The sequence below is a fragment of the Sorex fumeus genome, unplaced genomic scaffold (genome assembly GCF_029834395.1).
Source record: "Sorex fumeus unplaced genomic scaffold, SorFum_2.1 ptg000006l, whole genome shotgun sequence".
Classification (NCBI taxonomy): Eukaryota; Metazoa; Chordata; class Mammalia; order Eulipotyphla; family Soricidae; genus Sorex; species Sorex fumeus.
Genome location: NW_026606063.1, coordinates 36955924 through 36979414, shown reverse-complemented (window position 1 = coordinate 36979414; position 23491 = coordinate 36955924). Strand labels below are relative to the sequence as shown.

The window sequence follows — 23491 nt, the reverse complement described above, 5'->3', positions numbered from 1 at the left end:
GTGATGAGCAGCTGGACAGATTCCAGTTAAGTCAGAGGGTAGGAGAAGGGTCCTGCAGGACTGTGGCAGCACCGGCCAGGGCAGAGCTGGATGGAGCCTGCTACCAGTGGAGTGGCCAGGGGTCAGGATTTGCAGATGAGACGGTTCTGTGCTATTAAAAATAATTCCGTCGGATGACTATGTACGTTATTAGGAATAATTACTAGGTTCCTCCTTCATGCCAGGAACTTCAAAGCACTTTAAATCATGCACTCCCAGTGGATTATCTCATTTGATCTTTTTCCAGGTCCAGGAGGTAGGAACCATTTTCTCTCTCCACGATGAGGAGACTAGGGCTCAGAGAAGTCTGGGAGTGAGAAAGTAGCCGGGCAGCTTCTCAAACCCGGGCTGTTTGCACAGAAGCTACTGTGGGGAATACCGCTCACCTTGGGGTGGTGACACAGCGAGTAGAGGGTCTCAGAATCCCCACACGGCGGCACGCGTGTGTGGGTCAGGGCTGGAGCGCATTTGGCGTGTGGGTGCTGTTGTGTTTACTCCCCGGGAATCTGGGAGCCAGCCTTTGTCCCGATTGTGTTCAAATGTCAGCTGGGGATTGTTGAAAGAGAACAATAAGGGCTTCCCCCACTTAATTTCTTTTGTTTATTGAATTTATAAATAACCAGCTCTGAGGGCTACTCAGTGGCAGGACAGCACATAAAGTGCTTGCCCTAGCCTCTGGTTGAAGCCACTTCCTGAACGGTAGATGGGAGGACCAGGGACGACTCTGCTTGACCTCACCTCTGCCCCGGAACAGAGGTGATGCAGACGGGGCACAGAGAGCCTGGAAACTAGCACGTGACCGCTGTATCTCCAGGGACTCTGAGCACCAGCTAAAATAGGCAGCCTTCCTTCCCTCTGCCCTTTCTGTTCCACTCATAGTAACTCAAAACTAAGCATCCCTGGATTGGCTTTTTCCTGCCAGTTGTTCTCCTTGAGGCTTCCCCTGGGCTAAGGTCTCCTTCTTTCTCCATCTCCAGGTATGGAGAGAAGGGAAAAGCCATCCGGATCGAGAAGGTCATCTACACCGGGAAGGAGGGGAAGAGCTCACGGGGCTGCCCCATTGCGAAGTGGGTAAGTATTCCTCAGTATCTGCCAATCTCCCCACATCCCCCAGACCCCGCCTCGGAGGAGACCCCTGTGTTGACTGCCCGGGATGCTGTGGCCACCCATAGCTAGTACTTACTTAGACTCATCTGCCTCCACTGTTATCTGTCCTCGTCTTGTTGTTTTTTTTTGGGGGGGGGGTCACGCCCGGCGATGTACAGGGGTTACTCCTGGTTCATGCACTCAGGAATTACTCCTGGAGGTGCTCAGGGGACCATATGGGATGTCAGGGTTAGAACCCGGCTCAGCCGTGTGCAAGACAAACACCCTACCCACTGTGCTATGGCTCCAGCCCCGTCCTCATCTTGTTTACGTGCCAATCTCGGTGGCCTGCCCTGGGAACCACTCTAGTCACCGTGTAGGGCTCCTGCCGTCCCCGTGGGTCAGGCCTGGGGAAGGCCGGGGGAAGCTGGAGATGTTATCTTACCCAGTGCTGGGCCCCACTGCAGACAGCTCGACGCCACTTTCCCTCTGCATGCCATAGAGATGCCCGGGTCTCTGTCTCCAGTCCGGAAGGGGCCAGGCCTCTGGGCAGGCTTGGAGACCAGCCTTGCCTTTGCCTTGCTTCTGAGCGCCTGTTTCTTATCAGCAGCCTGAGTGTTTGGACAGAGACCATCAGGGACTCAAACCCCGACTGCGCCAGCACGAGGCTTCTGACCTTGCCTTTCGTGTGTGTGTGTGTGTGTGTGTGTGTGTGTGTGTGTGTGTGTGTGTGTGTGTGGTGGGGGGGGGGATCCTTAGAACTGCCGCTGGCTGAGTGCACGGAGCGGCTCAGGGCTCTGGGGGGGCTGAGTGGGGACAGTGGTGGGGGAGTACACATGGAAGAACTCACGTAAGGAGGAAACAGCTTGTCTCACCTTTCTGCAAGATAGTCCTTGAAGCAGAAGGTGTTGGCCTGTGGCTGGTCAGGGTGGGGGTGTGGGACTGTACCCTCAGACCAGCCATTGGGAAAAGACAGTCATACACCCCTAACCCCCCACCCCCAGTCCGTTGTTAACCGTGTAACTGCTGAAAAAAATCCCAGTCTTGGGCAGGAAACAAGATCCTTGAGCATAGCTGGGGTGATGGACTTTTGCGTTTTCAAGGGAAAAGTTGGCATCTCGAAGAAAGAAAGCAGTAGGCTCCATGGATGGCTTTGAGAAAAAGAACATGCCTTTTCATCTCCTGCATTTGCGTGGAAAAGCATTGATCTGTGACCCTTCTCTAGACCCCGGAGTGTCTCTGCTCCAGTGGCTGAGCTGCAGAGGGGAGGAGGGAGGTGCTGTGGGAAAGCAGGAGAGGGAAGAGAGGGAGGCAGATGACGAAGGGGAAGAGCTCTCTGCTTGGCTCCCAGGGCCTGCGGGCAGCTGCCTGAACAAAGCACACAGCCCAGAGCACCCAGGACGGGCCAGAGGACAGGAGTGGAGAGCTGGTGAGTGTCACCAGGCCGTGGGAGTGATGCGTGCTTGGAAGGAAAAGACCAGCTAGATGGAAGTGCACCATTAGCATTCCCAGAGATGGGGAAATTTGCATCTGGCGAGAAGAAAGGGTTTGGGAAATTTCATTTTTGCTTGTTTTCTGGGACGTACCAGGAGGTACCTCAGGACTATTCCTGATGGTGCTCAGGGGCCCAAGAGGCGCTGAGGGTCAAGCTGGGGACTCCAGCTAGCATCTCCAAGGACCAAGAAATTATTTTTCAGAAGAGCAAATGGTGGTAGGTCTTGGAAGTGGTTCCCAGAGTGAGCAGTGTCGCCCTCTGGGGGACTCTGAGTCCATCCAAAGCGTGGCAATGACCTTGGGTGCAAATGCGGGGAAGAAAGGGTGCTTTCTTCCTGCCCCCTTACAGGTAGGTTTTCTGGGCACACTGAATAATTTTTTTCTTCTGCAAAGGTCAAGTAAGTTTGGGACCTCTGTCACAGAACTCAGAACTAGGCAGTGCCAAGTTTGTGGGTGTTTATTTTCTGCCCTTTCCCTTACTGCGGCAGACTACTCTGCTTTTCTGGGTTTTGTTTGTTTTTGCCAACCAAAGTACTTGATGTACTTTGATGCTGAGGCTCTTCTAAAAGCGCCTTACTTCCTTGGAAGTTGGAGAAGGGAGAGGTATTTCCTTTCCCTGTCCCCGTGGGAGAGTGACCCACAAATGACCCACAGAGAGTTCAGGATTACAGTATTCTGGGTGGTATTTGTGGGCAGAGACCTATGTCACCATGTCGCACCAGGGCTGCATTCGGGGCCATGGACCAGCAGTTATGACCACATTGGTAGATCTGTGGTTCTTGGCCTTTCCATTACCTGTGGGACCAGCAAGGGTCTGAGACCCCCTAGTCTAGAGCTTGGGTTTTCTTTTCCAACCAGGGTTAGTGTCCAAACTGATGACCAGTGCCAAATTTTACCACCAAAGGCGGTGCCAAATTCTAGGTTCGATTAGCCAGGCTCTTTGATGACTGTGTAGAGATATATCATGGGCGCTGGTGAATGTGTGACAGGAGAATGACCTAGGAAAGCCATGAGGTGACCTCAAGGACACTTCACTGACCTCTGGCTAAGATAGCCTGTGTTGAGTGTGAAAGTCAAGAATGAAGGTGAGAGTGTGGCCCAGGTAGCATCCCAAAGGCTTGGACAGGATGGAGGTGTGCCAGAGGCAAATGGGAAAAATGACCTTTCGGTTAGAAGAGCTTGGGGCAGTAACAGATCAGAAGCAGGTATCAGAAACCTCTGAAGTCTGGTGGGGAGATCAGGAGTTGGAACTTAGTACCTAGAGTGGGAATTATAGGAAGATGGTTGTTTTTTTTTTTAAATTTTTTAAAAAATTGAAGCACCATGAGACAATCACACAGTTACATATATGTTCATGATTGAGTTTCAGTCATACAATGTGCAATACCCAACCCTTCACCATTGTACATTTCCTGCCACTGATGTCCCCAGGGAGGATGGGTTTTGGTTTCTGTTGGGTTCAGTGTGAACTGTTGGATGCTTTGATGAGATTGAACCCTGTGTGTGCTCTACTCAGGCATTGGTGTCCATGCCAAACATTGGCCTTTGACCTTTGCACTTTGTACATTTCATCCCGCTTTCTTCCTTTACGGGGTGTGGGCAACTCCTCTCCTGTGTCCGTTTCAAGTGGTGCCGGGGATCAAACACAGGACCTCGCACTAAGTGCTCCCCCACTGAGCCCTGTCTCCTGTCCCCAGCCTGCTGTTGTTTTTTCTGTAAGCACCTCTCCAGACCTCTGAGGGGCAACTGCAGAACTGTCTGCTTGTTCCCGGTCATGTCTGTATGTTTGTCACTCAGAAAGACAAACTATGAGGATGTGACCTCAGTGGCAGCTGTGTCTGAGCCCAGTTAGTGGCTGAACAGAGGCTGGCACTAGAGCCTCTAGTGCCTATTGCTGAACTTGCTGGCTTGGTCCCAGCGATGAGTGCTGTGCCCGTGACATTCCTGGACTGTAGGCAGCTGGGTAATCACGGGAGTTCTAGTGTGGCCCGTGAGTTACTGGCATGTTGTTGTCTTACCGATTACCCATCCCACCCTCTCGCCCAAAACACCGAAAGAATGGTTGCTTTCCTGGGGAGGCCCCTTTCTTGCTATGACTCAGAATAGGAACTTGGTTTTTGGTTTTTGTTTCCGGGCCACACTCGGTGGTACTTCAAGCTTATTCCTGGCTCTGTACTCAGGAATCTCTCCTGGCAGGCCCAGGGAACCATTTGGGACACCAGGGATCAAACCCGAATCAACCACATGCAAAGCAAACACTCTACGTGCTGTACTATCGTTCCGACCTCTCAGAAGAGGAACCTGTGTTCCAGAGATGGGTTTTGTTTCAGTTGCAAAGCACCCTGTCACATTTTGAAGGAAATTTCATCACATGCTGAGCCGAACCTTGAGGACATTATATGTGTTCAGTGAAATGAGACAGGCCCAGAACCAGTTGTCCAGTGCCACTTCAGGTGGTCTCTGGATGCATCGGGGTCATAGAAGCATGATAGATTATGGATGCCCAGGGCTGGGCTGGGGAAGAGGGGACACAGACCCGCGTGTGTGGTTGAGGGTGTAGTTTCTGTATGGGAAGAGGGGAAGTCCTGGAGGTGCTTTCACAGTGATGTCAACGTACTTAGTACCACAAATGACACATTTCAAAAGGGGGCAAAATGGTAAGATTTACCTTCTGGATCTGTTCTGCTACAGTAAAAATAAATTGAGTTTGGTGCTTACATCTTTTAAAGAAAGTATTTCATGTGAAAATCTGAATTTCTCTTTTTTTTTTTTTTTGCAATTTCTTTTTGCAAACTTGAGTGGAGTCACTCTATTGGCTATCCTGTGGACTGCCCCCAGCCCCGCCCCAGGCAGCGGTCGGAGAAAAGGCCTGACTTTCCCCCTCGGCCAGGGTCCACACCACTCCCATTTGCCTGACTTCTAGAGCCTGGTGGTTGTCTCTTTCCAGATTCCCCTAAGGCACCCTAGTGAGAGTGGTGTCCTGGCATCCCAGCCTGCTCATCCCAGCCAGTGTCCACTCACTGTCCAGTGCCACATAGTGTGGAGGTCATTGAGGACTTGTCCTGTCACTGATGTCAGGCAACTTCCTCTAAATGTCTTTGGATGCCATTACTTCCCTTTCTTTCCCAGTGCTAACATGTCTGGTCTGGATCCTTTTTTTTTTCTTTCTCTCAATTACTTGGCTTTCTGGATAACACCCAGCAGTACTCAGGGGTTCCTCCTGGTGGGGCTCAGGATGACCATATGGGATGCTGGGGAATGAACCCAGGTTGGCTGCGTGCAAGGCAGATGTCCTACCCACTGTGCTATGGCTCAGGCTGCACTTGATCCATTTTCACTTGTCAAGTCAGTGTTCTCCCCATCTCTCTCTTCTCCCAGCCACCTGCTACCCCCCTTTTCTAGAGCCAGAGACTGTGTACATAAGCCCCCTGCTTGTAGTCCTTTGTGGACACACCTTCCCCAACCTCCCTCCATCCTCAGCCAGCTCCTCATAGCCCTTCCCAGCCCAGCCCTTCTCTCTGCTCTCCACGGGCACATCTCATCCCAGAATTACTAGGGATTCTTTGAGGACGGATTCAGCCACCTCATTCACCAGCCACCAGATGCTCTGCTTTGACATACCTTTGTTGTTTGTTTGTTTATTTTGGTCCCACACACTGGCAGTGCTCAGGGATTACTCCTGGCTCTGTACTCTCCGGAATTACTCCTAGCAGTGCTTGGGGAACCATATGGGGTGCCGGGAATCAAACCCTGGTCAGTTGCACGCAAGGCAAGCACCTATACCCACTGTACTATTCACTCTGGCCCCCACATATCTTTATTGTGCGCTGTGACTAGTTTGGGAGTGAGTTGAAGCCAGGACTATGCTCTGGAGCGAGTTGAGAAGTAGGAGCAGAGCAGTTTCCTGGCTAAGGCTTTTATTTTTCACTAGCCGTGTTGTGGTATAATTCATAACAGACAATTCACCCATTTAAAGTTATATGATCCGATGGTTCAGGGAGGGGGTGGGCCTAGAGAACACTGTTGCTTTGTTAGAATTGTGTTAAAATGTGCACAACATGAAACTTGCCATTTTAGCCATTTTTAAATGTGCATACCAGAGGTTTCTACTATATTCCATTTTTTTTTTACAGTCATTGACATAATGTATTTTAAAAACTTTCTCATCCTCCCATTGGTACTGAAACTCTGTTCCCACTAAGTTACGTTTTCTCCGTTCCCTCCTCCCCCTCAGGCCCTGATACCCCCATGGACTCTCTGTCCCTCTGAAGTTGCTGCAGCTCAGCATCTGGCTTGCTTCACTCAGCATCATATTCTCAGAGTTTATCCATGTGACAAATAGGTCATAATTTTATTCCATGTTAAGACTGAATAATGAGTCATTGTAAGGCCGTCGGCATTTGTTTATTCACTGAGCAGTTGATTGGCCCTGGGTTTGTTGCCCCCTCTTGGCTGTGGCAAATAATGTTGCAGTGGACACTGGCCGACGTGTCTCTGAGCCCTTCTGCTCTCTGCATCCACGGGTAGATGTCCTTGCACTAGAGTATCCTGGGCATCTGTTTAGTTTTTTAAGGAGCTGCTCAAAACTTTCCCATCACACTGATGCCCCCTCTTAATCAGAAACAGATGTGTGCATCATCCTCTCTGCAATTGTGTGAAAAAGCTCCAAGGATGCTTTAGCCTCTTCTTTCTTTCTTTCTTTCTTTCTTTCTTTCTTTCTTTCTTTCTTTCTCTCTCTCTCTCTCTCTCTTTCTTTCTTTCTCTCTTTCTCTCTCTCTTTCTTTCCTTCTTCCTTTTCTCTCTTTCTTTCTTTCATTCCTTCTTCTCTTCCTTTCTTTTCTCTCTTTCTCTTTTTCTTTTCTCTCTTTATTTCCTCCTTCCTTTCTTCCTTTTCTCTCTCTTTTTCTCTCTCTTTCTCTCTTTTGTTCTTTCTTTCTTTCTCTCTCTCCTTCCTTCCTTCTCCTTCCCTTTCTTTCTTTCTTTCTTTCTTTCTTTCTTTCTTTCTTTCTTTCTGCCCTCCCATGTGGTGCTTGGGAGCTCTGGGGACCCCACCAGCTATTCTTGGCCCACTAGGATGGTGGTTCAATGCAAGAGCTTGAGGATGCTGATGTGCTTGGACCCTGAGGTGCTGGGGATCCCTGGGGGCCTCCATAGCTGCATCTGGTGATGCTTAGGGGCCCCCATGGTAGTAGGAGTTGAACCTGGGCCAGGTGCATAATCGGCGCGTGCCCTAACTCCTGTACTATTTCCAAGCCTCTGGCCGACTCTTATCTATATATTGATTACTCCTTATTTCTATGTAAATGATTGATAGATTAGATGTTGTTGCTGTTTTAAATTTTGCCCTAGAAAAATCAATTTGCATTTCCCCCTGCTTTTTCCTCCTGTTAACTGTCTCTTAGCCTGTGTGGTGGTGATACCACAGGAAACGTCCCTGCAGAATTGCACGCCCAGGTCTGTGTGGCAGTGCTGAGGGGCATGTGGCATCTGTGCCCAGGAGCAGGGTGAGGCACCTGGTCCTAAGCATCCCAGCAGCCCTCCTCACCCCTCTTGCTCTCCCCTTCCTGCAGGTGATTCGTAGGCACACACTGGAGGAGAAGCTGCTCTGCCTGGTGAGGCACCGGGCAGGCCACCACTGCCAGAACGCTGTCATCGTCATCCTCATCCTGGCCTGGGAGGGCATTCCCCGCAGCCTCGGGGACACCCTCTACCAGGAGCTCACCGACACCCTCCGGAAGTATGGGAACCCCACCAGCAGGAGATGTGGCCTCAACGATGAGTACGTGGTGGGGTCTCTGTGGACGGGGGGGAGGGGTAGTAGCGGGTCCCTGGGCAGAAATAGGGCGCTCTGAACAACCCCAGGGAAGATACTCAACCCGTCCAGTCCCCCCCCCCCCCCCCGCCACTGTCCTGTTGGAGAGTGAGAGAGCCATAGTGGGACAGGCAGCTTCTCCAGCGCTCCCACCAGCCTACAACGGGCCATCGACTTGGCTGGGCTTTGCTTTGTTGGGACCAGATCAGCCGTGAGTTCTAATGATGGGAGCCAGCATGGGAAAGCCTGAGTGCCTCTCAAGGACAGAGCATCTTTCTGTGAGATGCTCAGCCGTGCTCAACAGATGCCCAAGTTCATGTCAACAGTGCAGTGGTGTTCCCAGGAGGTTTTCCCCCACGAAAAAAGAAATACCTATGTCCTTGAAATTAAAATGTACCCTTTGAAATTTTTTTCAAAAGGTAAACAATGCAGGGGTTTTTTTTGACATTTATTTCTGGCTTATAATACTATTAACATTATTAATAATTTGTCATGGACATAATTTCAACACCATACCCATCACCAGTGTAGCCATCTCCCCTTCCTCTCACCCACCTCACTTCTCACTCGCGCCCCTACCCGCCCCCAATTCAATTGTGTGTGTCAGTGCCCCGTTCTGCTGCCTTTGGGTCTCTGTTGCTGCCTCTCTGTGTATCTGAACGTTCCCCCAGATGAGGAAGATCATTCTGTATCTGTCCCTTTCCTTCTGACTTCACTAAGTCTGACGCCCTCTAGTTCCATCCATGTTACTGCGAAGGGCAGGATTCTGTTCTTTCTGAAAATTCATCCTTTTAAGGTCTATAGTGTGACGAGTTTCACATGTTTGCGGTTCTATAGCTGTCACCACTCGAGAGAGAACAGTTCCATCATCCCCCCATATGTTCTCTTGTCCCTTTATTCACCATCCCCACCAGCCTCGTCTTCCCCCATCCCCCAGTCCGCAGCAAGCACCAGCCGGGCTTCCTGTTCCTATTCCTTTGCACGAGCATCATATAAGTGGAAACACGCTCTGTGTCTGGCTCTTCCCTGAGGACCCAGCTTCTGGGTCCTCTCCCGAGCACCTCAATTCCTCCCTTCTACCTGCTCCATTGTCACTCTTCACCTATTGCATGTGTCAAAGTTTGTTTATTCGCCAATAGCATTTGGGACGTTTCCAGAGTTTATTAATGCGTTGATGCCAGCACTGCACCTTGTGTTAATTCAGCCACATTCAGGTGTGAGCCACTGGTGCTGCGCCGTGCTGGCCTGACCACTGAGTTTTAATATCAATGTTTATTTGCTTAAAGTTCTGTCCGCACCTGGGCCGACAGGAAGTGGACGTGCTCCAGCCCTGTGGCTTGCCTTCTTTCCTTGCGTGTGGACTCCACATCTGAGTGATAAAGACATTAGCGTTAAGGCACAGCACAATCCTTAGTGGATTTCCAACTAGATGTTGTTAGGAGGCTGCATGCAACACAGATCAGGGGCTGCACCCAGCCCTGGGCCAGGTTGGTTTCTCCTGGCAGTGCTTGGGATCAGGGGGTGCCAGGGATGAAACTTGGGGTTTCTGCCTGCCAAGCATCCCCTTTGCATGGCGAGCTGTCTCCTGGCCCTGGGTTCTTCCCCATTGCACTCTAGCAACCCATAGGCCCTCCCCAGAGCAGACTCTCAGTCGGATGTTCAGGCTTGGGGATGGGAACGGAGCAGGCATTTCAGGACTGGGCACTTTCCTCTCTGCCCAGGGATGTCTGAGGAAGGGGGAGAGGACTGGGAGGGATACCCCAGTCGCTCCGAGGGCTGCCCTGGAAGCCGTCTCCAGATGGCAGGAACATTGCGTCCACGTGTCTGACGTGGCCTGTGTGTTGCAGCCGGACCTGCGCTTGCCAAGGCAAAGACCCCAACACCTGCGGTGCCTCCTTCTCCTTCGGCTGCTCCTGGAGCATGTACTTCAACGGCTGCAAATATGCTCGAAGCAAGACCCCCCGCAAGTTCCGCCTCACAGGGGACAACCCCAAAGAGGTGAGCAGAGCTCAAAGGAAGAAACAGGGCCCTCCTGTTCACCGAGCAGTGGGGGGTGGGGCCAGGCGGGATTGGCCCACCCCGACGTGGGTGTGCAGAAAGTGGTCTGTGGCCTGCCCTGAGCTTGTCACTGTCCTCGCTATGGAGGGGGGTGGAGGTGTACGAGTGAACGGGTGTGAGGTCTGGAAGGTTAATCAGTTGGAGGTCTGGAAGGTTAATCAGTTGCAGGTAGCTTCGGTTCTCCCAGTTGGAAAGAGTACCTTTGAGGTTAAAATTCACATTCCTCATTGATGGCGCTGGAGAGATAATACAGTGGGCAGGGCATTATTTGGGGGCTAGAGATAATGCAGCACGTAGGGTGTTTGGGGGCTGGAGAGATAGGAGAGCAAGGAGGGCATTGTATTCATCTGGCCTGGGTTTGATCCCGGCCAGCCCACAAGGTCCCTTGAGCACTGCCAGAGTAATTTCTGAGTACAGAGCCAGGAGTTACTCCTGAACATCGCCAGGTGGGACCAAAAAAAAATTTTTTTTCCTCACCAGTATTTTGAAGGCTGGGAGACCTAGTTTGATCTCCACACCACATGGTCCCAACAGCACTGGAGGGGCAACCCCTGAGCAATGTACCGGGAGTCCCGAGATCCATGGGAGTGACACAGCACACACACACTCCCCGCCTCCCCACGTCCCTACCCCACTGCCTCCCCAGCTCCTCATCAGAATTTAGGGCTGGATTGATGGTACAGCGGTAGGATGTTGGCCTTTCATGCGGCCAGCCTGGGTTTGATCCCTGGCATCCTCTCGTTCCCTGAGCACCGCCAGATATAGCCCAAACATCTAAAGGAAAAGAAATTTCTCTCTCTCTCTCTCTCTCTCTTTCTCTTTTTTGGTTTATTGGTTTGGTTTTGGTTTTTGAGCCACACCTGGTGGTACTCAGGGCTTCTTCCTGGCAAGGCTCCAGGGACTGTATGTGGTGCTGGGGATTAAACTTGGGTCAGGCAAGCATCTTGCCCCACTGTACTATCTCGCTGACCCCAACTTTGACCCCTCTTGAGGATCTTTTCTTTCCCTCCAGTCTTTAGTTTGCCCCTCCTCTCCTACTCTCCCCACTTTGGGGACTGTCATGACCGTAGGCTGCAGGATCTTGGTTGTGCAGTTCACAGCACACTTTATTTATTTATTGGCTTTTTGGGTCACCCCCAGCGATGCACAGGGATTACTCCTGGCTCTGCACTCAGGAATTACAGCTGGTGGTGCTCGGGGGACCATATGGGCTGCTGGGAATCAAACCCAGGTCAGCCATGTGCAAGGCGAACGCCCTACCCGCTGTGCTGTCACTCTGGCCCCTCACAGCACACTTTAGTTGTGATGTTCACACGCACGTGGTGGTCATGGCACTGAGACCTCACCCCGTTTTTATTTTCATTTTGTTTTGTATGGGGGTCACACTGGGCTTATTCCTGACTCAGTGCTCAGGAATCCCTCCTGATGGCGGTGCCTGGAGGGGAAGGATCAGATTCTAACTAGGGGTTGGCCGCACGCAAGTCAAGTGCTCTGTACTCTCGCTTCAGCCTTGCATACTTAATTTTGTTGTGGTGCCAGAATCCCAGGCATGTAGGGGTGGTGCTGGGGATCGAACTCTCCGCCTCAGGCTGGCGAGGCAGGTGCATTGCCACTGGGCTGTCTCAGGGCCTCTCTTCCCCTCAGGCCTCATGAGACATCTTACTGGCTGTGGAAGCTGTAGCAGGAAGAGTAAGCTCTGGCCTTGGTCCCTTGAGGCCTCTACAGGACTTTCTGAGGCACCTCTTGTCATCCTGGTGCTGGGTGTGCCTGTGTCTCTATACGTTGTCTCACGTGTGGACCCTCACTGTCTCCTCCTGGGGATAGACTCCAAGCCTAGCCAGGTCCTGGTGACTGGGGTGATGCCTGCATAACCCAGCCTGGAGACCCAAAGCCTCTTCCCATCTGTAGGGCCCCTGCATCCTGGGCTCGAAGTGTAGGAACCAGGAGCTTCAGGCCTGACCCTCGTCTTCTTCCCCTTCCCTCCATCGCCCTGGGATTGAACTCCCAACCTCAGGCTTGCAAGACACAGGTGCATTGCTGTGAAGGCCCCCGGGAGGGGAGTTCTCCTGTCAGAATTACAAAGGCCAAGAGAGCACAGGCCTTTCTGACCTCTCCGCCCTTACTCCAGACTCGCTCCTGCCCCAGCCCCTGCGAGGGCGGGCTGCCGGGTAACCGCTTCTCTCTCCCTTCTTTCCAGGAAGAAGTACTCCGGAAGAGTTTCCAGGACCTGGCCACCGAGGTCGCTCCCCTCTACAAGCGGCTGGCCCCCCAGGCCTACCAGAACCAGGTACCGTGTCCTGGGCCTCCCTCTCTGTAAGACGGGACAGTGGGCTCCTGAGAGCACTCATGGTCTCTGATACAAGCCCCTTTTCGGGGGGTCTCAGAGAGAGTATAGGGGACGGGGGAGGTGCTTGTCCTGAGAGCAGCCAGTCTCTCTGTTGAATCACTGGTACCACATATGGTCCTCGAGCACTGCCAGGAGTGATTCCAGAGCCAGGAGCAAGCCCTGAGCACTGCTGGGTGTGGCTCCAAGCACCTCTTCCTCTCCTACTCTCCCCTCCACAATAACCCTTCCTTACTTGTTGTTGTTTTGTTTTGTTTGGGGACCATACTGGGCAGTGCTCAGGGGTTACTCCTGGCTCTGCACTCAGGGGTGACCCCTGGTAAGCTTAATGGGGAGACACTATATGGGGTGCTAGGGATTAAACCCGGGTTGGCTGCATACAAGGCCTTACCCACTGTACTATCTCTCCGGCCCAAACTTTTCTTATTCTTGCACCTATCTTCTTCTACTTCTTCTTTTTTAAATTGAATTACCATGAGATACACAGTTACAAAGTTGATCGTGATTGGTTTTCAATCACACAATGTTCTAACATCTGTCCCTTCGCCAGTGTACATTTCCCACCACCAATGGACCCAGTTACCCTCCCGGGCCCTTCTCCCCAACCTGTCTCTATGGCAGGCACTTTTCTTCTTTCTCCCTCCCTTCCTCTCCCTTTCCTCCCTCCCCCCTTCCCTCCCCCACTCCTTTTGGGCATTCTGGTTTACAATCAGATACCAAGAGGCCATCAGGTATACCCTTTCCTACAGCCCCTGTCTCCGATCCCTGCTCGTCACTCCCCCCTCCCTGCCAGTCCCCTACCTCCCTGGTCCGCTGCCCGCTGGGTCTCCCAGATAAGGTGGACAGACAGGAAACTGCCCAGAAGGAAGTTGTTCTTGGGGTGCCTTGGCTGGGAACACTGGCACCCCAAGTTCAGGAAGCCTGTGTTTGATCTTGAACTCTGCCCAAGACTCAGGCCCCTGGTCCAGAATCAGGACTGTTACATCTCACCTGCCGCTCTCCTTGGCATCCATGCAGGTGACCAATGAGGAAATTGCAATTGACTGCCGCCTGGGACTGAAGGAAGGGAGACCCTTCTCGGGGGTCACAGCCTGCATGGACTTCTGTGCCCATGCCCACAAGGACCAGCACAACCTCTACAATGGGTGCACAGTGGTAAGGAAACTCGGGGGTGTTCTCCTGGTCTGTGTTGCTGGGGGCGTTCAGAGGTCTGTCTCGGAGTTGGAAGGGGCTGAGGTGGGCTTCTCGGAAGGCTGGGGACCATGCCACACTCTGCTCCCGGCCACTTCTTAGAAAATGTCACTGAATGTGTGGACCAGGCTTGCCTGGCCTTGTTTCTCTGCCCTAAGTGGATGCTGCAGAATATGTCTCCTTGGGCATCTGGAGTGTGCCCCCTTTCTGCCCCCACCCCCAGTATTTCCACAGTGTAGTTTCTGCTCTTTTGGAACCTTTGCACTTAAATCCAAACACCCTTCTGATTTTGTTTATTTGCTTTGCTTTTTGTTTTTGGGCCACGCCTGACATTGCTCAGGGGTTACCCCTGGCTCTGCACTCAGGAATTACTCTTAGCAGTGCTCAGGGGACCATATGGGACGCTAGGAATCAAGCCTGGGTTGGCTCTGTGCAAGGCAAACACCCTCCCCATTGTACTATCGTTATGACCCCCTCACCCTTCTGATTTTTTTGGTTGATCCTATGTTGATAGTGCCTTAGGTATTGCTGTAGATTCTGGGAAACACGCAACAAAATTCTGCCCACGAGTGTGTGTTGTAAGGCTGATGCAGGCCCAGACCACCAGTGGCTCACACTCAGATGTGGTTTAACTAGCGCACATTGCCGTGGCAGCTTCAAGTGTGTTCCTGTCTGCTAGCCGTGAGTGCAGTCAGGGCAAAGGAGAGAGCCACGGTAAGTGCTGTTGTGGGTGACGTGGCTAGAGGGCCCACCTGGGCTGAGTCACGGATGACAAAGCGGGGACCTGAGGTCTGGGGACAGTTGCTGCAGGCAGAAGGACCAGCAGAGGCAAAGGCTCGGGGGAGGGGGCCGCTGGGTGTGTTTGAGAAGCAGCAGGAAAGCGGGGCGGGGGTCGGAGAGAAGAGCAGGGAGCCTGCCGGGGACACCTGGTTAGCAGCTCTCTATCTGTCTGTCAGTCTGTCTCTCTGATGAGAGAGTGTGGCTGGGAGCGTGGGTAAGTGAAAGAAAACTGAAGGTAGGAGGAAGGTAGGACAGGAGTGAGGGTGGGGATGAATTTCGGATACTTTTCAATGTCCACCTATTCTCAGTGGGCAGATGGGGTGTGGGGTGTTGAGAGAGGGAGGCCTTGAGCACCAAGCCAAGGTTCACAGTCTGAGCAACTGGGAGAAGGTGAGCATCGGGCTGAGATGTAGAATGACAGGGGAAGGTGAGTTTGGGGGTGAAACTCCCCTGTTTTGCCTGCCACTCCAAGAAGCCTGTTCCACATGCAGTGACAGAGTGGCAAGGCCAGAGGTGGCACTGGAGAAACCTGGAGTGGGTGGAGCCAGGGGACAGTGTAGAGGGCTGGGTGGGGGTGGAGGTCCTGATGGATGTGGGGGGTGAGGGCACCAGGCATCATCTCCCAGGATGGCACATGCCCCTGGAGAGGAGGCTTTGGCGTGTGGAGGGCTCATGCCTGTCCCTGCAGCTTGAACCCTGACCCTGGGATTTATTGCTCACGCCGGCCCCTTCCCGTTGCCATGACCGGGACTGAGGTGGGCAGGCGCCTGCCCACGGCCTTTGTGAAGGTTTCCAGCAGGGAGACGGAAAGGGGAGATGGGCTGAGCAAGGTGAGAGCAAGGCCCGAGGATAGACCCTGAGAGATGGGACACTCGAGGCACCCAGAGGTGATCTGGGTCCTAGAACTGCTAAAGTGTGGAATGAAATAAGTAGTATTTTTGTTTTTGTTTTTGTTTTGTTTTCCAAAATGGGTACACTTTTGTTTCTTGTAAGTCAGTGACTATTCCTGGTGGGGAAACTACCTAAGAAGCTGGCCGAGAGTTCTCCTTGGAATCACAGCATCGTTTGCGTTCTGAAACCTGCCCCTGCAGACAATGGACTCTCACAGCTGTGTGTGCGCGCATGTGTGTGGGCAGCTCTGTACATTTTACAGCAGTGTGGACACGTTTTAGTACATGCTGTCTGCTGACCTACTTTGTGTGTGCATGTGTGTATGTGTTGGGAAGAGGGAGGTTATACCTGGCTCTGGGCTCTGGAATTACTCCTAGTGCTGCTCGAGGGACCAAGTAGGATGCCAGGGATTGAACCTGGGTCGGCTATGTGCAAGGCAGGTGCCCTATCCACTGTCCTGTAGCTCCAGGCCCTGACCTGCTTTTCTTAACTCAAGGAGGTCTGGTGGACAGCTCTTTGTGAGGCTGTAAGTTTTTTTCAGCCGGTTCTGGCTTTCATACGTGGCTTTGGCCTGTGCTCTGTTGCAGACAGCACTTTCCTGTCTTCTCCCTGCTCACTGTCTGCACACCCTGTAGTGTCTGGGATCCCTGACGTCCCAGGTGAAGCCAGGGAGGCCGGAAGTGCTTACTCTCTCCTGACCACACGGGATTCTCCATCACAGCCACATTAGATACATATAGTTTACAATAGTGATACTGTTGCCAGACCCAGCTGCTCCCCCCCCCACACACATCTCCCCCACCATCCCATCCCCACCGCTGTCACCCAGTACCTCACTTGTTTTTTGTTGTTGTTGTTTGCTTTTTGGGTCATACCCAGTGATGCACAGGGGTTGCTCCTGGTTCATGCACTCAGGAATTACTCCTGGCTGTGCTTGGGGGACCATATGGGATGCTGGGAGTCGAACCCAGGTCAGCTGCGTGCAAGGCAAATGCCCTACCCTCTGTGCTAACACTCCAGCCCCAGTACCTCACTTTCATTGTAAGAGTCCAAAGTTTTCTTTTCCCTCTCCATTGTCCATTCCCTTTGTCTCTTGATAAACCATTTTCCTTCTCCCTCTCGCTTCACTTAACATGACCCCCTCTAGTTCCATCCATGTTGGAGCAGAAGGTAGGATTTTGCCATTTCTCACGACTGAGTTAGGTTCCATTATGCTACCTACCACCCAGCTTCTTTTTTTTTTATTATTGTATCACCGTGAGATACAGTTACAGACTTACAAACTTTCATGATTATGTTTCAGTCACACACTGATAGAGCACCATCCCTCCACCAGTGCCCATTCTCCACCACCAATGTTCCCAGTATCCCTCCCACCACCCCCACCCCTTCCCACCTCCTGCCTCTGAGGCAAGCACATTCCCTCTTTCTCCTTTTGCCACCCAGCTTCTTGACACCTCCCCCCTTTCCACATCTGCACTGCATTTTCTTCATCGTTTTTAGTCTTTTTGCCTGAGTGACAAACCTAGATTCTCCTTTGAATTGATGTTTCTTTCATTACTAGAGAGGTTGAAGTTCTCCTGTTTTTCTGGCCCATGTAAACTTCACCTTTTGTCAGTCCCCAACTGATGTTCTTTATTCATCATTATTAATTTTTAAGTGGGGTAAGTATATCTGTTAACATGGGTAAGGTGTCTCTAGAAGTTAGGAGTAGAAACACATCTATCACCTTTCATCCTTTGCTTTTGGCTTTTCCTCTGTTTATATTGGGTTTTTGAGATGACAAGCACCAGGGCTGATGGACCTATGTAGTTGAACCCCTACACTAAGCAAGGATTGAATCAGAGTAAGACCCGTGTGCACTCTGGGAAGGATCCTCTCAGTAGAAGTAACACCCAAAGAGAAACTAGAAATGACAGACTTCCTGCAGTTAATTCCCTGAGAATGTAGAGTTTCTGTTAAAACGCCATAGTCAAAATGAAAAAAACCTGGGGCTGGAGTGATAGTTCAGCAGGTAGGGCATTTGCCTTGTCCCCAGGTTTGATCCCCAGCACCCGATATGGTCCCCTGAGCACCGCCTGGAGTAACCCCAGAGCATCGCTGGGTATAACCTCAAAAGCCAATAAATTTAAAAAAGAAAAAAGAAAAGAAAATCCAATACAATCTAGAAAGCAGTATTGCTTAACAAATTTAAACCTTAATATGCAAAGGTTTTTGATCACTTGCTTTCTGATGATTAAAGAAATACTAGCAGAGAAATGTGCAAAAGAGCAAAATGTACCCAACAAAAGAGAAGAAAGCAGTGCTTAAATATCACTGGGCTTTGTTTAATTGAAGAAAAGGCTGTCAGAAATGAAGGGATAGTCACAGATGCTGGGGAGCACGGATGGTCAGAATTGGAGAGGGAAAGGGAGCAGAGAATCCCAGAATCTTTATTGGGAATTTCATAAGAAGAGATGGGTTAGGGGGCTGAGCAATATACAATGGGTTGGGCAATTGCCTTGCATGTAGCAGACCCGGGTTTGATCCCCAGCACCCCATATGGTCTCCCAAGCCTGCCAGGGGGATCCCTGAGCACAGAGCCAGGAGTAAGCCCAGAGCACCACCAGGTATGACACCGAAACCAGAGAGAGAGAGAGAGAGAGAGAGAGAGAGAGAAGGAGAAGAGAAGAGATGGGCAAGTCAAAGCTATTAGCTGAGTTGGATATGGTCTAGGACATAGTACACCTGGTCAGGTGTTTGCCTTGCACACAGCAGACCCAGGTTCAATCTCTGGCACCCCTTCTAGTCCCCTGAGCCCCGCCAGAAGTGATTCCTGAGCAAAGAACTAAGCATCACCAGGTGTGGGCCCCAAAACAAACTCCCTGCCTAACCCTGGGGTGACTTACAGCAGGAGAAAGATTGTTGTATGAGAACTGGATAAAAGAGATGACTGGGTGTGAGTTATGGATTGGACAGTTATTTTGGAAGGTGTGAGATTTACTCTCTGTAGGAATTAGCTTGTTCTGGGGAAGATGGTCCCGTCAGGATCGAGGCTTCAAATCCCGGAGTATCAAGAATATACAATAGAAGGAAACTCAGTCAGGCCTGAGGAAACGGAGCACATCTTTTACCCGTAGAAGCCCTTGCTCAATCCCTGAGTACCTCCGGGAGTGACCTCCAACCCAAGTACTGCTGGGTTAGAAAGAAGGAGATGAAGGGGAAAAAGTTAGTACAAACTTATTTTCTAAACCTGAAAAAAAAAAACTGAACCTCATTAGTGGTCAGAGGATGTATGCTCAACAATGATAATGAGCAAAAAAAAAAAAAGATTAAGAAATTAATGATAAAAGTATTGGCAAAAGTACAGAAAAATAAGCTTTCCCATTCTGCCAATTATGAGTGAAAATGTAATGGTGTTGGAAGGGAGTTTGGTAGGATATTACAATTCTGCTTCACTGTTTATTCTAAAGAGTTAAGTATATTAGAAACTGTAGCTATAATATAGGGATAATAGTACTGTTTAAAAGAAAAATTGGAAACAAGTGTAAACGGTAATAATATTGAGGAATTAGCTAAATTAATTAACATTCTTAGAATAAAATAATATGTAGCTTTTTAATCACAAGAAAATATTTAGTGCATAAGAAAATATTCATAGTATGTTAAAGAAGTGAAGTCGTTATGAAACTGAATGTATAATATGATCCTAGTTAATTAGCAAAGAGTAAGGGTGTGTGTATGTGTGCGCGCAGAGTGTTCACTGTAATCATTTTTGGGTGGTGGATTTATGGAGGTAATTTTTTCCCCTTTTTTGCTGGGCTAGGTTCTTTGCAACGGGCACATAGAGTTTTAATAAAGAGGAAACATGTTTAGCAGCAAATGGAGGCTAAGTGTTCAGAACAGGAGGGTGGCGATGGCGGGGGAGCTGCCCATGGGCTATGGTGTTCTGTTGGGTGCCACGCACTGTGCTCTGTGGAGGCCTCTCTCCACCCCGTCCCAAGCCAGCCTGAGCCATGAGGGACCCTGGGCCCGTGCTCTCATCCCCTCGTGGCAGCAGTGAGAGTAGTAGGTGTGGGGCTGGAGCAATAGCACAGCGGGGAGGGCGTTTGCCTTGCATGTGGCCGACCTGGGTTCGATTCCCAGCATCCCATATGGTCCCCCGAGCACTCCCAGGAGTAATCCCTGAGTGTAGAGCCAGGAGTAACCCCTGTACGTTGCCGGGTGTGACCCAAAAAGAAAACAAAATTAAGAAAATTTAAAAAATAAAGAGAGTAGGAGGTGTTTGCCCAAGCTGGCACCAAATGTGAATGATGTACTATCCAGATGCTCCAGGAAGTCAGGAGGGACCCTTGGGCTTCGAGGTGTTGATGTGGGGGCCCGTATGCAGAAGGCAGAGGACCCAAGCTCAGCATCCCGCCCCCCACGCACTCCCCTCTCTCTTTTTGGGGCAGGTCTGCACCCTGACCAAGGAAGACAATCGCTGTGTGGGCAAGATCCCCGAGGATGAGCAGCTGCACGTGCTCCCCCTGTACAAGATGGCCAGCACGGATGAGTTCGGCAGCGAGGAGAACCAGAATGCCAAGGTGGGCAGCGGGGCCATCCAGGTGCTCACCGCCTTCCCCCGGGAGGTCCGGCGCCTGCCCGAGCCGGCCAAGTCATGCCGCCAGCGGCAGCTGGAAGCCAGAAAGGCGGCAGCCGAGAAGAAGAAGATTCAGAAGGAGAAGCTGAGCACTCCCGAGAAGATCAAGCAGGAGGCCCTGGAGCTGGCCAGCGTCCCTACTGACCCAGGTATGTGCCGGGAAGGGGCCCCTTCCTGAAGCTGGGTGACCCTGGACAGACAGCCCCCCTCCTACTCCTGCCTAGGTTTTTAATTTTTTTTTTTTTTGGGTGGTGGTGGGGGCAGGCCACACCTGGTGATGTTCAGGCTTTACTCCTGGCCCTGTGCTCAAGAATAACTCCCAGCGGCAGTGCCCAGGGGACCATATGGGATGCCGGATACCAAACCGAAGTCAGGCATGTGCAAGGCAAGCGTCCTACCCACTGTGCCATCACCCTGGCCCCTCCTTCCTGTTTTGTGAACAAATTCTAGACAGAGACATCCCAGGGCCTCTTAGCCATCTGGTTAACCTCTGGTTTTGTATCATTGCCCAGATACTGAGAGCCCTGGGCTGGGTTGGTGATGAGGAGCTAGGCTTCTCCCCGATGGGCCCATGCTCTGTGCTCGCCTGGGAGGTGCCATGGCTTTTTCAGGCATTTGAGGGGGTTGGGCAACAAGGATGCCAGAATGGGTGGGCATGGCACAGCTCTCATGGCCAAGCCTTTATAAAGACCCATGAGTGATCCATGAGCAGGAGGCAGGCAGTACCTCGCAGGCTGATTCAGCAAAGATATGCACGGAGGTGTCCTTGACTCCGAGCTGCCTCTCCTGAGGATCCAACCAGACACTTTTCCTTGGGTAAAGGAGACGACCCCCATCACCATCCTCCTGCCCGGAGACCTTGGCCAACCGTGGTTCACTCCTCTCCCTCCTGTTTTCCCAGGCCTGGCTCTCAAGGGTGGATTGTCCCAGCAAAGCTTGAAGCCGGCCCTCAAGGTGGAGCCACAAAACCACTTCAGCTCCTTCAAGTACAATGGCAACGCGGTGGTGGAGAGCTACTCGGTGCTGGGCAACTGCCGGCCCTCCGACCCCTACAGCATGAACAGCGTGTACTCCTATCACTCCTACTATGCACAGCCTGGCCTGCCTGTCAACGGCTTCCACTCCAAGTACGCACTTCCGTCCTTTGGCTACTACGGCTTTCCCTCCAGCAACCCCGTGTTCCCCTCCCAGTTCCTGGGGCCCGGGGCCTGGGGCCACGGGGGCAGCAGTGGCAGTTTCGAGAAGAAGCCAGACCTCCATGCTCTGCACAACAGCCTGAGCCCGGCCTACGGTGGTGCTGAGTTTGCCGAGCTGCCGGGCCAGGCTGTTTCCACAGACACCCACCCCCCGACTCCTCACCACCAGCAGCCTGCTTATCCAGGCCCCAAGGAGTACCTGCTTCCCAAGGTCCCCTCGATCCACCCAGCGTCCAGGGACCCCTCTCCCTTTGCGCAGAGCTCCAACTGCTACAACAGATCCATCAAGCAAGAGCCAGTGGACCCCGTGGTCCAGGCCGAACCTTCACCCAGAGACACGGCAAAGATGGGCAAGACGCCTTTGCCCGAGGCCTCCCAGAACGGGGGACCCAATCACTTGTGGGGACAGTACTCAGGAGGACCAAGCATGTCCCCGAAAAGGACTAACAGTGTGAGTGGCAGCTGGGGGGTTTTCCCTTCCGGGGAGAGCTCGGCTCTCGTCCCGGAGAAGCTCGGTTCTTTTGGGTCCAGCTGCCTGACCCCCTCCCACTTCGCAGATGGCCAGTGGGGGCTCTTCCCCAGCGAGGGGCAGCAGCCACCTGCCCAGGCCGGAGGGCGGCTGCGAGGCAAAGCGTGGAGCCCTTGCAAGTTTGGCAACAGCACCTCGGCCTTGGCAGGGCCCAATCTAACGGAGAAGCCATGGGGGGTAGGAGCAGGGGACTTCAATGCCACCCTGAAAGGCGGTCCCGGGTTCCAAGACAAGTTGTGGAGCCCCCTGAAAGGCGAGGAGGGCCGGATTCCAACGCCGGGGGCGAGCCAGCTGGACAAAGCCTGGCAGTCCTTCGGCATGCCCCTGGGCTCCGGTGACAAGCTGTTCGGGGCCCTGAAGTCCGAGGAGAAGCTGTGGGACCCCTTCAGCCTGGAGGAGGGCACGGCCGAGGAGCCCCCCGCCACCAAGGGGGTGGTGGTGAAGGAGGAGAAGGACGCGGGGGGCGTCGGGGCAGAGGAGGAGGAAGAGGAGCTGTGGTCCGACAGCGAACACAACTTCCTGGACGAGAACATCGGCGGCGTGGCGGTGGCGCCGGCCCATGGCTCCATCCTCATCGAGTGCGCCCGCCGGGAGCTGCACGCCACCACACCCCTCAAGAAGCCCAACCGCTGCCACCCCACCCGCATCTCGCTGGTCTTCTACCAACACAAGAACCTCAACCAGCCCAACCACGGGCTGGCGCTCTGGGAGGCCAAGATGAAGCAGCTGGCGGAGCGGGCACGGGCCCGGCAGGAGGAGGCGGCCCGCCTAGGCCTGGGCCAGCAGGAGGCCAAGCTCTACGGCAAGAAGCGCAAGTGGGGTGGCGCCGTGGTGGGCGAGCCCCAGCAGAAGGAGAAGAAGGGGGTGGTGCCCACGCGGCAGGCGCTGGCCGTGCCCACGGACTCGGCGGTCACCGTGTCCTCCTACGCCTATACGAAGGTCACCGGCCCCTACAGCCGCTGGATCTAGGTGCCTGGGAGCCAGCGTACCTCAGTGTCGGGCCCGGCCCGAGCTGCTCTGTGGTGCTTTTGCCCTCACACCTGGGGGCGGGTTGGGGGTGCAGAAGTCTCTTCATCTATATCTACATATATAGATAAGCATATATATGTATTTATGGTCCAAACCTCAGAACTGACCCGCCCCCCCTCCCCCCAAGACCTCCCCCCACTCCTTTCTCCCCATCCCCCCCCCCAGCACTTTGAAGAAGAAACTACGGCTGTCGGGTGATTTTTCTTGTGATCTTAATATTTATATCTCCACATCGGGGTCCTCACCCCACCTCCTTGTTCTTGGGGAGGCGGGGGGCCGGGGAGGGAGAGGATTTTATTTTCTCTTGTTTTTAAAAACTCTATCCTTGTATATCACAATAATGGAAAGAAAAGTTTATAGTGTCCTTTCACAAAGGAGTAGTTTTAAATTCCATTTAAAAATGTGTATTTATTGGGGGTTT

The 23491-nt window shown here is 52.4% G+C and overlaps 1 protein-coding gene across 2 annotated transcripts in view; it reads left to right on the top strand.

Annotated features, from left to right (window-relative positions):
• Positions 1-23184, top strand: part of TET3 (tet methylcytosine dioxygenase 3) — a 109016-nt gene extending 85832 nt beyond the window's left edge. For both annotated transcript variants that reach the window (XM_056125718.1, XM_056125728.1), the window contains exons 6-12: positions 1017-1110; positions 8190-8398; positions 10279-10429; positions 12687-12776; positions 13851-13988; positions 20129-20465; positions 21218-23184. In XM_056125718.1, coding sequence (XP_055981693.1) covers positions 1017-1110; positions 8190-8398; positions 10279-10429; positions 12687-12776; positions 13851-13988; positions 20129-20465; positions 21218-23010 — 2812 coding nt within the window. In that variant the 3' untranslated portion in view covers positions 23011-23184. The remainder of the gene's footprint in view (positions 1-1016; positions 1111-8189; positions 8399-10278; positions 10430-12686; positions 12777-13850; positions 13989-20128; positions 20466-21217) is intronic.
• Positions 23185-23491: the final 307 nt, after the last annotated feature.